Consider the following 14,194-nt stretch of genomic DNA (forward strand, 5'->3'; position numbering starts at 1 on the left):
ACTTTCTCAGAGCCAAGGTCAACTAATCAGAACATACCAAAGCAAGTTGAAATGTGCACTTGCTTTTATTATCCTGGTACTCAGAATAGGATACATTTTGTCAGTGCTGAGCTGCAGTATTTTCTGAAATATGTACAGCATAAATATCTGTGTTGCGAGCATTTTCCTTTTCAGTAGTAAGGTGAGCATTCCCACCCTTTTTGCTGTTAGCTTGCTAAATGTGTTTGATTGATGCGTCATAGACTTGGACATTTGCCCTCATACCTGACTGGAAGAATCCATTAGTTGATTATATGTGCAGGCAGGTGTGCTCCTGCAAGCTAACAAGATTGCAGTGTCCTTAAAGGGCTCTGGCTTGAATTACAAAACAGAAAAATTTGGTTTCCATTGTCGGAAATGCCGCACGCATACCTCCTACCGTATTACTACATGTGGCATTTTATTTGAAGGTTTCTACAATGAATCACATCAAAAGAAAGGGAATAAAGAGCTGTTATTCATTCAGAATCACTGCGTATCTGCTTCTGATTTTTCAGTCAAGGCCTCACCCTTGGAGCCATTTATTCGGACTGGCTGGATACACCTGGAATTCCGAAGGTAAGAAACGCAAGAGCAAACCTCACGTCTATTTCAGGCTGTTTGCTTAATCAAGAAAGATTAAATGCACTCTGATTATGCAAACACAAGTGAATGCAACCTTGTTACACAACGGCTGGAATGGTGTTTTTTGAGCGCTGTCCCTGCTTCACACTCGAGTGCTTTAGAACCATTGGAAATCCATTTTTCAACCTCGCATTCAGATGCGAGGTGTCAGGCTTATGCAAGGCTTGAATAGTATGGCTTCCTCACTAATTTTAGCTCTATTTTGCTTTAAGCCTGTTTAAACAGCATTGCTATCGCTACTTAATGCACATGATGACTATGTAGTGATGGAGGGCAAACGTTACAGAAGAGCATTTTATCCTCTCTGTTCAGAGTGGGTCAGGTTATTATTGGATTTGACTATTGTTATACACTCTGGGAGGAAATTCGCCTTGATCCTAGGCTGAGATCATGTTTCTGCTTCAGCTTCAGAGTCTTGATGTGTGGTCCTCTACAGGATGTGCTGGATCTTTCCTACTGAATCTTAGAGTGGAGGAAGGCTGGCATTACCTTAAGTATGTGCTGTGCATTCCATGAGTGAAGTTGACATACGCTCCCCACGCTATCTACACAACGTTACTAATCTCTAGCCACCCCTTTGCATGTTGCTTCTCGACTAGTTTCCCTGTTAAATTGATCTATAGGTTTTAGTTACAAAAAGCAGTGAGAATTCCAAGATTTAGATGGGCCTCCATGGGTGGTTGATCCTTTACTGCCACAGCCCCAAAAACTGAGAAAAAAATTTTTTTTTGAGGAATCTTTTTCAGTCTTTACTCAAGACATATTTTCCTTATGTTATCACCCCTCAGTGCTGGCTGATGTTGATTAAATTCAATATCACAGCATTTTCCAAGTATATCACAGTATTGGATTATGTTAATGAACTCATGCTTCTAGTACTGGCAATCTGTGCTAGAAAAATGTAACCATCACTATGTCAGTTGTAAACATGCCTACTCACATCCTAAAGTGGTGTTGCAGCAGTCTCTGTACTGAAAATGTCTGGTTAAAAGACCAGGAAAACCCCCTTCTGATGATGTATCTTGGGAGGAACTTTTGGAAAACTTATTTCAAGAGTGGGCTGTTTTGAAAGTTTTTTAATTACTGCTGAATGCAAAAGGAACGTAAATAACGTTACTGCAAGGAAGTTACTGCTATTGTTACTGCAAGGAAGCTACTGCGAATTTTACTGCAAGAAAGTTACTGCTAACATTACTGCACGGATGTTACTACTAACGTTACTTTACTGATTTTCCTGCCATCGTTGCTGCAAAGGAGCTACTGCTAACGTTACTGCAAGGAAGTACTGCTTACATTACTGCAAGGAAGTTACTGCTAACATTACTGCAAGGAAAGGAAGTTACTGCTAACATTACTGCAAGGAAGTTACTGCTAACGTTACTGCAAGGAAGTTACTTCTAACGTTACTGCAAGGAAGTTACTGCTAACGTTACTGCAAGGAGCTACTGCTAACGTTACTGCAAGGAAGTTACTGCTAACGTTACTGCAGGGAAGTTACTTCTAACTTTACTGCAGGGAAGTTACTGCTAACGCTACTGCAGGGAAGTTACTGCTAACGTTGCTGCAATGAAGTACTGCTAACATTACGGCAAGGTCAGGGGTGCCTAACTCTGGTCCTGGAGGGCCAGTGTCCAGCACAGTTTGGTAGTTTCCCTACTCAAACACACCCACTAAACCTGGCAATTAACAGATCAGTTGATTCAGGTGTGTTTAAGTATCTAAATCACCAAACTGTGTTGGTTTACGGCCCTTCAGGACCGGAGTTGTGCACCCCTGTGCAAGGTAGTTGCTGCCAATGTTACCGCAAGGAAGCCGAAGGTCTTATTGCCGCTGTATAACTGTTGCCTTCAAATTATTATTACAATAGAGAGAATAGATTAATCAAACGACATAAAAGATTCATCAGATGAAGGGGACAGCAAGCTAAAAGCTAAAGTTAGCAAGTTAGCTAGCTGGGTATCTAGATCCTTTTCTCAGAGTGAAAACTTGTATCTGCTGTCAGTGGCTAAGACACCAGTCAGGATTTGTTGACACCACAGGGTTTCCCACTGTTTTTGTGGTGTATTTTAATAATTCATGCTGGGTATTGTTGTGAGATGAAAGCCATGAAAATGTGAATTCTGTCAAACCAGGTGGGCTGATGTGTTACAGAATGCTGCATAACATGACAAATAAAATATTAAACTATAGATTTTTTTGCCTGGAGTGCCCATTTAACTACCTGCATTTGATGTATAAATGAAACTAATGAAGACGTTGAAAGCGTTTTACATCATTTCGGAGCATCATGACGTAAAGGCAGAGGTGGAGATTGAGTGTAAAACTCGCTGTGGCATTGTGGTGATCGTTCCCTGCTCTGATCCAGCACTGCATGCCTCTTTTGTTTGCGGCAGTCATCTAATGGTGCGTAGCTGCCAAAACCAACACAAGGATCAATTTTGTCATTTTAGATAAAAATCCCTCTTTTTTCCTCTTCTAGGCCATTACTGTGGGCTTGATAACACATTGTACTTGAACGTCTCTCAAAGTAAATAATGGCAGGAAATAGTTGGACTCCACAATAAACAGTCTCTCTCTCTCTCACACACACACAAAATATATGAGAAACACACCCACAGAATGAGTAATGAGATGGGAATACAGCTCTTTTTTCCATCTGACTATTTTTAAGACAGTGGGCATTTATGAATAAATGGGGAATAAAGGGGTTTTGAGGTGGACCGAGAATCTTCCCTATCTTTCTCTCATGGCCTCTTTTGACCTCTTCCAACTGCTAACGCTGTGGGCAGCCACAGAAATGAACCACTGGTTGTGGAATAGATTCTCATATCCAAATTTGCCATTATAGGAGAAAAGGCTGAACTGGCCTTCTATCAGTGGACTGTGGTCAGCTCGTCTGAGGCAGTGTTGAAGGCATTGGCATGCAGAGAGGTGCACTGAGGCTTGTTGGAGTAAAGTGACATTCACTCAAATGTCAGCTGCTATGCACCTTAACTGTCCAGTGTGATGGCTCTTTCCTGCCTCTCTCACCTTTCTCTGGCCATTCTCTAACAAGGTCTGTTTCTGTGGGTTGATGTGTATGTGAAGGGGATTGAGAACATGTAATTCTGGGTGTGGTTACACTTGTATGTCTGCATGCGTGTGTGTGTTTTAAAGGATGTTGGGAAGGAGGTGGATCAGTAAAATTGTGAAGGATGTGTATTTCTATGTTTCCAGTCAAAACTAAGCACAGCTACTGACTGCAAAGTAGTCAAAAGTATGAAATAACAGACATGGAATTATGCAGTAAACTGCAAAGTAAAGTTACATTCATAACAATAGGTATGGGTCCTTTCTCACAGCAGTATGCCACAATATTGCCTTAATATCTCGGAAAATGATTTATTTTACCCAACACATTGACTTACTGTGTTGAAATAATGACTTAATAATGACTTAGTATCTTGTAACAATGACTTAGTATCCCAAAGAAACTCATTTCTTAAAATCTCAAGAAAGCAGTCATTATTTTGAGATATTAAGAAAGAAAAATGAGCTCTCAATGCAATAAGCTATTTTCACAAGATAAAATGGTAACACATTATTTGGATGGTCCACTTTAGATGCTTTGTAGATACTTAATTTATTCTCAAGTTACATTAGACTAAATATTTATTAAAGTGACCATAATTTTCTTTACTCTAAATGTGTCTCTAATCCTAACCCTAACCTCAACCCAAAACCTAAACCCAGCTCTCACCTTTTTCAGACCTCTAGAAACATCTAGAAATAGACTGAATAATCTTGTAATATTCTTACAGAAATCTTATACTAAGAAATATTACATATATTTACTGAATTTAAGATGTTTTCACTTGCTATCATTTTTTTCACAGTGTGTCTTGATAAGTTTGGACATATAGGACATTTTTCTAATTATTTTTTTTTTTTGTTTTGGGAATAAATTCATACACACTGTGCTGTGGAAACATCATAGACCTTTGTTTAATTTCTAGTCAGAACAACTATTATATACAAGTTACTTCTTTTTCAGGAGATATTTCTGAGAAGAATAGATATTCAATAATCTACTTCCATAACGAAGGAGAAAGTCAATGGAAAATAAGTGAAAAAACAGTTTTATTAAACAGGACTTAAAGCTCCAATCTTACTTCAGATCTGAAAAAAAATCCACAGGTGTTTCTGTCCATCCTTTCACTGTGAGAAGACAAACTCAACACTATGAATCTGAAAGAATGTGGAGCTGTCGAGAGGCTGTTACTGAGAAAAGGAAATACATAAAAAAGTAGAAAATTTGCAAATCAAACAAAGAAGCTGCAGATAATCTCAGAACAAAAGAGAGTCCTCAACATCACTGAATGTGTTTGGGATTACTTGAATCATGATAAACAGAAAATACAACCAACTTCTAAGACTGAACTTTGGAGATGTGGTCTCTGTACTGTAACATCGACTTTCTATTTATTTTTGCCTTAGAAAGATATTTCATGCATTTAAGCAAAATGCTTATGAAAAGCCTATGAAAACATATATCCAGTCACATTTGTCCACAGTTTTGACAGGCCTCTGATAGGGCTGCCGGTGGAGTTTCTCTGAGCTCGGAGGCTGGACTGTCCGGAATAAAAGCCGCCATCATAGCCATAAAGCAGCCATGTGAGCTGTCTCTGCTAACAATGGCAGTTTACTGTCTAAGAGCCCACTCTGGACTGCCCACTCTCTCCCCAAATATGCTCCAGCGTCACAAAAATATCCCTTTCACACACACGCTGACTCGCTCTCTTCCCAGGAGTCGACAAAAACACACGGTTTAACCCTCCCAAGCAATACGCTATAGCTGCAGACAGTCTGTCAGCCTAAGGTTAACATTACTCTTAACACAAGCACAGCAAAATCCCTAGTGTTGAATGAACACCTATAAAACTCCATAGAAGTCCATCTAGTCCCAAATCACCACTGTTAGAGCTCAATCAACACTTTAGCTGATGATTCTGCTATCAGGTGTTTATAATGCCTTACACTGAAATCTGCAGAAGGCCTCTCCAACCTGTAGCTTATGAGTCTCTATTAGGTAACAGCATACCAAAGAGGACGTTTGAAAATCAGAAGAATTCAGTGCAGTCATAGCAACCCCTGCTCCTAAAACCGTGATCAGTACAGCTAATCCTTATCCAAGAGAGGCCTGGATTGTCACAGCAGCTCATATGTCAGCAAAACGATGGATCCTCCTCATCATGTAGGAGAGACAGAGAGGAAGAGATAAAAGTATTTTATAACTTTATAATTTCTTCTTCGGTTGTTTGTTTTTGTAATAGTGTTATTTGTAACATTCATGCTAGTAACAAAAAAATTTAAAGCACTGTTGAATTGAGGCAGTAAGTTACTTGGTTATTTAGTTTTTTCCTGAGTTATTTCTTTTGAATATAATGTAATTAGTAGTAGTTGGTGATATACCCATTCATCCAGTAGAGGGGTTGAAATTCTTTTTAATGTGTTAGTTTTGTCATTACTGTTACACCGGTAATAAATACATAAAATAAATGCAGATAATGCAATATACAAACAGTGCAAAACACGCTAAGTGTCTCTCCTCTCATGTTGTGAGTCGCAGCCTGAGGTAAGTTCGTCCAGTTTCTCAAAGGAGCAGACGTCAAATTGTAATGAGTTAATGGAGGGAAAAGAGAGTAGAAGAAAAAGCCAGTCTCTTGGGGTGAGCCATTAGCCTTGCATGGAGACTAGCCGGCTTTCAGGCGATGCCATGGTCTAGGCCTACAAGCCAAAAGGCTCCGCAGATTCTGATAGCTGATAGTGTGAATGGCTCATAATATTTACTAAATTCTAGTAAGAAAGTAACTTAATAATTTTCATTTCAATTTTCTTACGTTATAGTATTTCAATAATGTAATTAGCAACATTGGTGCCAGCATAGAGAGAGTGTAACTTAGTAGTTTCTGTCTTTCATTTGTATGTGTTGTTCATTTAGCTATAATGTAATTAACGTTTGTTACAGTGAAGCATTGTTAAAGTGAACCGAGAGGCAGAGAGATTAACTTAGTAACTTTCCTCTCCATTTGTACTTATATGTTTTGACAGTAATATAATTTTTAATATTCATGCCTTTAAAACATTGCTGAGCGAACCAAGAGATAAAGTAACTTTACCTTTCAAATTTCATTGAATACGTATGTCAGTTCTTTTGTATTTAGTAGTGTTCATTGCTGTAAGGCATGGTAAAGCGTTGTTGAAGTACACTGAGAGACTGTGTGTAAGTAAGTTAGTATCTTTATTTTTTTCTTGTTTGCTGTTTTCTTTGGCAGTAATGTAATTAACAGCAATCACGCCAGCAAAGCACTGTTGACGTGAATTGAGAGAGAGAGGTAGAGTGAGCATAAGAGAGCAAGAGAGGGGGGTGGATAGAATATAAGAGAAAGAAAGATGTAGAGTGTGTGTGAGAGAGAGAAAGAGAGAAATACGAGTGAGAGAGCAATAGAGATATAAGAGAGTATGAGAGAAGTATAGACAGTATAAGAGAGAGAGGTAAAGTTAGAGAGAGTATTAGAAGCAGAGAGAGGTAGAGAGATAAGAGAGGTAGAGGTAGAGAGAGTATAAGAGAGAGGTAGAGGTAGAGAGAGTATAAGAGAGGTAGAGGTAGAGAGAGTATAAGAGAGAGAGGGGTATAGTTAGAGTATTAGATGTAGAGAGAGGTAGAGAGAGTATAAGAGAGAGGTAGAGGTAGAGAGAGTATAAGAGAGAGGTAGAGGTAGAGAGAGTATTAGATGCAGAGAGAGTATAAGAGAGAGAGGTAGAGTATTAGATGTAGAGAGAGTATTAGATGCAGAGAGAGGTAGAGAGAGTATAAGAGAGAGGTAGAGGTAGAGAGAGTATTAGATGTAGAGAGAGTATAAGAGAGAGAGGTAGAGTTAGAGTATTAGATGTAGAGAGAGTAAACCCAATTATTAAACAAAGTAAAAATACCTACCTGGAACATTGGAAACACCAAATTCCCTCACAAAACAGACTGAACTGCTTCCTGGCCCTAAAACAGGAATACAGATTGGCTGAATATCTTGTTACTGTCCAAGATATGAAGCAGAGACAGATCCTCACCAAATACAGACTCAGTGCCCACAGCCTGGCCATCAAGAGAGGCAGGTTTAAAAAGTCCTAGCTAGCGAGAGAGGAGAGAGTGTGTGGTCACTGCAGGACAGGTGAGGTAGAGACAGAGGTGCACTTCCTACTGAACTGCCCAAAAATATGAGCCTATTAGAAATAAATATTTTAATCAATTTGAAAAACAGATAAATAACTTCGGGATGCTGGGAGATGAAGATAAATTAGTAATTATACTAGGAGAGGGTCCAGCAGCATCCACTGCAGCCAGATATGTGTACGAGTGCCATACACACAGGGACAGTGAGTGACCATCACACCACAGCCTTTACTCAATGTTATATACGTACATATGTAATATAAATGTCCTTTTTTTTATTCTATTTTTCCCTTATATTTGATTATTAACATTTTTTTCTCTTTTCTGTTATAAACTACACACATATTCAATGTTTTGTTTTATTATTCCATATACTTTTATATTATTCATTGATGATTAACATTTTCTCCTCGTAATTATCACATATTAATCTTGATTTATATTTTGATTTATTTATCATTTTATTTATTTATTTATATATATATATATAATATATATATATTTTTGTAATTAACTTTTGATATATAGACCATTTTTGTTATGCTTTGACAATACAAATGTACATTTGTCATGTCAATAAAGCAAACTTGAACTTGAGTATAAGAGAGTATTAGATGTAGAGAGAGTATAAGAAAGGTAGAGTTAGAGAGAGTTTTATATATAGAGAGTATAAGAGAGAGAGGTAGAGTTAAAGAGAGTATTAAATGTAGAGAGAGTATAAGACAGAGTATAATAGAGATAGAAGTAGAGTTAGAGAGAGTATTAGATGTAGAGAGAGTATAAGAGAGAGAGAGAGATGTGAAGATGGTATGAGAGAAGTAGCGTAAGGGAGAGAGAGAGGTTGTGTCTGTGTTGCTGTCTCCCAGATGTTTTCTATTACCTGGGAGAGGTCTGTCTGTCTGTGAGCTCCCCCATTACCTGAGCCTTTGTTCATACCATTCCTCCTGTCTACACACACACACACACACACACACACACACACACACACACACAGATATCCATCATCATCACAGAAGCAGAAGTAAGGGAAGTTGTGTCACCTGTCCTGACTGCAACCTTTAGTTAAATGGCTTTTAAGACTTTCTAGTGGAAGAAGGCTTAATTTATGTGTCTGTGAGTGCTACTGGATTTGTCTGCTGTACTTCAGTGTGTGCACAAGGTTGTGTGTGTGAGAGAGTGAGGGAGAGAGTGAGTGAGAGAGCTGTAGCTCCTCCCCGGGCTGTATAGAAGAAAGCAGTGTTTGATTACAATGAGGTTTTACTCCCAGACTTGAACTGCTACTGCTCTCTCTCTCTCTCTCTCTCTCTCTCTCTCTCTCTCTCTCTCTCTCTCTCGTCACCTTTCTCTCCTCCCTTTTTTCCATATCTCTCTCCTTCCCTCCCTCTTTCTCTCTTCTCCAGTTCTCTCCCTCTCTCTTCCTCTCTCACTACCTTTTTTCTTTTTTTGTCTGGTGTCTCTCCTCCGCTGTGTTTTTCCTCTGAGTGTGTGTGACAGAGAGAGAGAGAGCGAGAGCAGAGCGCTGTACTGGCGGAGCAGACTTTAATAAGGTTAAGTGCAGCTTGTGTGAGAGCTTGAAGAGAAACAGAGAGAGAGAGCGGCAGAACGGAGGAGTGGAGGAGTGGATCAGCGAGGAACTGACGCCCCATTTCAACTTAATGAGGGAATTTTTCCCCTTCTCTCTCTCTGTCTCTCTCTCTCTCTCCCTCTCTCTTTCTCTCTCTCTACTCTACATTCTTCTCCTCTCTCGCTGTTCTCCAGTGGCTGGAAGGAATCAGCTCGACGTGGACACACACTCAACCAGTCAAAGAAGTCAAAGAGGAGGTAAGTCTGGTTAAATATCTGTTAATATGTTTTAATATGGCTGAATATCAGTAATTGCCATGTAATGGGCCTCTACAGTACTGCTGCTTATATTAGACGGTGGACTGTACTGCAGGTAATGTTTTCTTTTGGGAATTATCGTACTCCTATGCGATCTGTTGAGTGCGTGTGTACACTGTGTTTTGCCTCGAGCCTGCTGTGTGTGTGTGTGTGTGTGTGTGTTGTGGCGTTTTAGCTGTTAGTTGTGGCTGGAGCATCACTCAGTGGCTGAGAGAGGAAATCACAGACTGGAGAGTTCTGTTTGGAGTGAAGGTGGAGGATAGATCAGACTTTTTAAGAGACTTTTTGTCTGTGTTTTATGCGGACGACTTCCAGCTGCTTCATGTGGTGTTCAGATTTTGCAGAGACACCTTGTAGTTCAAATACACTTAAGACAGTTTGTCTGAGAGAGAGAGAGAGGGAGAAAGTCTCTGAGAGAGAAGGAGAGGGAGAGAGTCTGTGCGCAGGGGAAAGAGAGATTCAGAGTAGAAAAAGAAAAAAAGTAGAAAAGAGATTTTGAGAAGGAAAAGGAGAGACTTAGAGAAGGAGAGAGAGGGAGACTTTGAGTAGGACGAAGAGAGAGAGAGACTTTGAAAAGGACAGAGAAAGACTGAGAAGTAGAAAGAGTGATAAAGGCTGTGGCAAGGAGAAATACAGATAGAGAGACGTTGAGAAAGAGAGAGAGGCTTTGAGAAAGAGAAAGAGAGACTGTGAGAACTTTGAGAAGGAGATAGAGCAAGAGAGACTTTGAGGAGGAGAGAAGGGAAGGATCGAGCGACCTTGAAAAGGAGGGAAAGAGAGAGACTTTGAGAAGGAGAATGCAAGAGAGATACTTTGAAAAGAAAAGAGTGAGATAGAGACTTTGAGAAGGAAAGAGAGTGAGAGAGAGTTTGAGAAGGAAAGAGAGTGAGGGAGAGAGGCTTTGAGAAGGAAAGAGAGTGAGAAAGAGACTTTGAGAAGGAAAGAGAGTGAGTGAGAGACCTTGAGAAGGAAAGAGAGTGAGTTAGAGACTTTGAGAAGGAAAAAGAGTGAGTGAGAGACCTTGAGAAAGAAACAGACTGAGAGAGAGTTTGAGAAATAAAGAGAGTGAGAGAGACTTTGAGAAGGAAAGAGAGTGAGAGAATAAATTTTATTTGTAAATAACAAATTGTACACAAACCTTAAAGTATGCATATTGTGCCTCACCACTCAATCTCTCTCTCTCTCTCTCTCTCTCTCTCTCTCTCTCTCTCTCTCTCTCTCTCTAGGTTGTAAAATGGATGCTCTTGAGTGGCGGTGTTGGAAAGGGCACCAAGCGGAAGAGAGCGGGGCCCAAGGTGCACTTCAAAGAGGTAAGACCCCGCCAAGCCGGCTTTAAATAGCCTCCGTTCCACTCTCGCTCAACATCCCTCCATTTTCCTCTCATCCTCTGCCATCTCCCCTCTTAGTTCTAATGAGTGCACCTTTGCTACTTTTATTTACTTATTGCTTATTGGTATAACTGAACGGTTTGCCCGCTGCTCCTTTTCTTACCTCGACTGGCCATTCCGTTCTCGTCTGCACGTAGGACTGTTTGTTTAGCGTTGTGGCGTGAGTTTATCAGATGGGAGTTGGTGGACGGTGCGGTGTGGAGGGCGTTTAAGGGCTAAGGAAAGGCCCAGTATGAGGCTGTAGGGGAGGGGGCATTGTCCTTCACTCTTATTTCTTGCCAGCAGAGCGTCAGAATGAGGCAGATGGGAAAAATGGCCTGATTTGGTAGTCTTGGCTGGTCATTTTGTGTGTGGTCATGGGATGACCATGACTCAACGCTTTTTTTGGGGTTTCCCGAGGCAGCGCTTCAAAATGGCTGACCAGAGCTCTGCCTGTTGCTCAGCGCGTAGGTCTGGACGTTGTTGTTTACTTCCACCCTCTGCTCGTTTATCTAGTGTGAAAAGTTATGCAGAGTTATGCACATTCCACAGTACAGTAACGAAAACGTCAAACAAGAAAGATTTGTGAGAATGAACTGGCAGGAATCGTAACTCGTGTAGACGTGTGCTTTCTTCACACCAGATAGCTAAAGCTTTCTAGAAGACCAGTGTATGATATGCTGTGTTTAAAGCAACGCTGTGCACAGGTCAGAAACCACCCTTCATGTACTTAATTTCCAGTCAAAACAGCCTTTAAGCACAGGTTGTGTGTTTTTCAGACAATATTTTGGGGAGATTAGATATAAGATAATTCACTTGCATAAGAAAAGGGAAAGTCAATAGGAAATATGTGGATAAACAGGAGTTCTGGAACTAGAGTTTTTAAAAAAATATTAAAAGCTATAGAGGGAATGGGACCCCTGAAAACTGTACAAGACCTGTTGTATCACTAAAACTATCACTGTCAAATAAACGGTACTGTCTGTTCTGAGCCTCTGTTCTTGTCACGTAGGGGTGTGTGTGTGTATGTAGGTGGGTGGGTGTCTGTGGTTTGGAGTTCAGAGAACGCAGTAGAACACAATACCTCTTCACAAACTTTAGTGAGCAGTAAAGTACTCGTTGACAGGACACACAGACGTGTTGACTGTGCAGCGTCACAAACTTCACAGCTGGGAATTTCACACCCAGGAACTTCTAGGACTCTTCATAGTTTAAAAATGTCTAGAGAATTAAGTTAACCCCTTGAACCCCAGGCTTAGTGCTCAGTTATTAAAAGAGCCATGTCCTGGAAAACCTAATGTTACCTGCATTTTGCAATGAAACTTTGATGTATAATGTAATCACAAACTTTCCAGAGTACTTTTTACTTCCCAGTCAATACAGTCCATATATGGAAACTATGCCACAAAAACACTGAATTCATTGTTATTGTGATGTCAAACACCAAAACATCTACATGCATCCGCCTACTCAGCCTTCTGCAGTTTAGCTCTGCCTGTTTACACTGATGTTATAAGGCGTGTTTCAGCCTCGATTGTTTTTTGAATAAGATGTAATACAGGGCGGCCAGTCAAAAGAGAGGTGATTTACGTATGTCAGTCTTTAAAGGCACAATTTTGAAATCAAAAGAGCTTTTATTATTGTTTATTTATTATTATTATTATTAGTAGTAGTAGTAGTAGTAGTAGTAGTATTCATTTGTGCTACATAATTCAGTGTTGTCTCTACATGCTTTATTTGTAAAGGAATAACCTATTAATGCAGAGCCTGTGAACTGACAGTCTTTTCAAGTAAATTCAGTCCTTAATTCTCAGGTCCGAAAACTTGAATGTGCTGATCGTGGCAACTTTATGGAAATTAAAAACTTATAGAAAATAATCATACAGCCACAATATTGGTCAGAAAAAAGGCAATTAGATATTTTCTCCAAATTGCTCAGCCATAGGGTTACTGTTTCATGTATTTTCCACCTGTCATCACCGGATATTAAAGCGAAAGAAATAGTTTTAAGTTCTTCTGGTCTTTGGAAGCTCTTACAATCATACAAGTCAAACTGTAGATTCAAACAGTGAACAGTACAGTTCTACACTTACCTGGCAGGTTGACACGTTTCTTGCACATAAGTTCAGAGAACTGTGGGGTGTGGATGGAGGAAGGGAGGGATGGAGGGATGGTGAGGAAAGGGGGGAGAGCCCATGAAAGGAAAGAAAGGCCAATTACAGTCTAGTTGGCTCTGTACAATGGGTCGGGCGTGGAGAGAGAGAGCCAGAGAGCGATTGTTTGAAGTGCTGCCATAAAAGCCAGCCTGAAAGGAAACACTAGTGACCCCTCACACACACACACACACACACACACACACAGTGTCACACACTGCTCCCCACACCCACCCCACCCCCAGCTTGTATAGGATGGCGGTAGCCCCTGGGTCCTCCAGGTGTATTTTATATTACTTATTCACAGACTTCAAAAGCGTGGTGCCCCATCCTCTGCCTGTCCATAAATCAGGCGCAGGCGCTGCTCTTAAACAGGCCGGCGGGGCGGGGGGGCCAAGAGAGAACCAGAGGCCCCAGCAGGCCCTGCACCGCTCCCACAGGTAATTACATCATAGCTAATTGCCACTGTCGAGGGCCAGACACCCCCTACTGACCCCCAGACAGAGATCAGGGTCATTTTAATGTGAAATGAAAGTTTTGGGCCGGAAAAGAGTGGGCTTTTATTGCCTCCCTGTGTGTGTGTGTGTGTGTGTGTGTGTGTGTGTGTTCAAGGGGTTGCTGTGGCATATTAGTTACGCTTTTGTGATAATGAGCTTCATTTTGCTCCATTTTCATCCAAAGCCAGGCTAATGAGAGAGCTTGTCTACCTTGGCTAATAGAGAGAGAGAGACCCCAATAGAGAGAAATAGAGAGAGAGAGACTCCAATGGACAGAGTGCGAGAGAAAGAGAGAGAAATAGAGAGAGAGAGACTCCAATACAGAGAAATAGAGAGTCAGACTTCAATGGACAGAGTGAGAGATAGAGAGAGAGAGAGACCCCAATAGAGATAAATAGAGAGAGAGAGACTCCAATGGACAGAGTG

At 40.6% G+C, this 14,194-nt stretch overlaps 1 protein-coding gene across 4 annotated transcripts in view; it reads left to right on the forward strand.

Annotated features, from left to right (window-relative positions):
* LOC118813169 (aminopeptidase O (putative)) overlaps nucleotides 1-14,194 on the forward strand; it is a 116,309-nt gene that overhangs the window by 52,564 nt on the left and 49,551 nt on the right. For all 4 annotated transcript variants that reach the window (XM_036578359.1, XM_036578362.1, XM_036578361.1 and 1 more), the window contains 3 exons: nucleotides 537-597; nucleotides 9,629-9,691; nucleotides 10,978-11,061. In XM_036578359.1, coding sequence (XP_036434252.1) covers nucleotides 537-597; nucleotides 9,629-9,691; nucleotides 10,978-11,061 — 208 coding nt within the window. The remainder of the gene's footprint in view (nucleotides 1-536; nucleotides 598-9,628; nucleotides 9,692-10,977; nucleotides 11,062-14,194) is intronic.

Source organism: Colossoma macropomum, unplaced genomic scaffold (assembly GCF_904425465.1).
Source record: "Colossoma macropomum unplaced genomic scaffold, Colossoma_macropomum, whole genome shotgun sequence".
Lineage (NCBI taxonomy): Eukaryota > Metazoa > Chordata > Actinopteri > Characiformes > Serrasalmidae > Colossoma > Colossoma macropomum.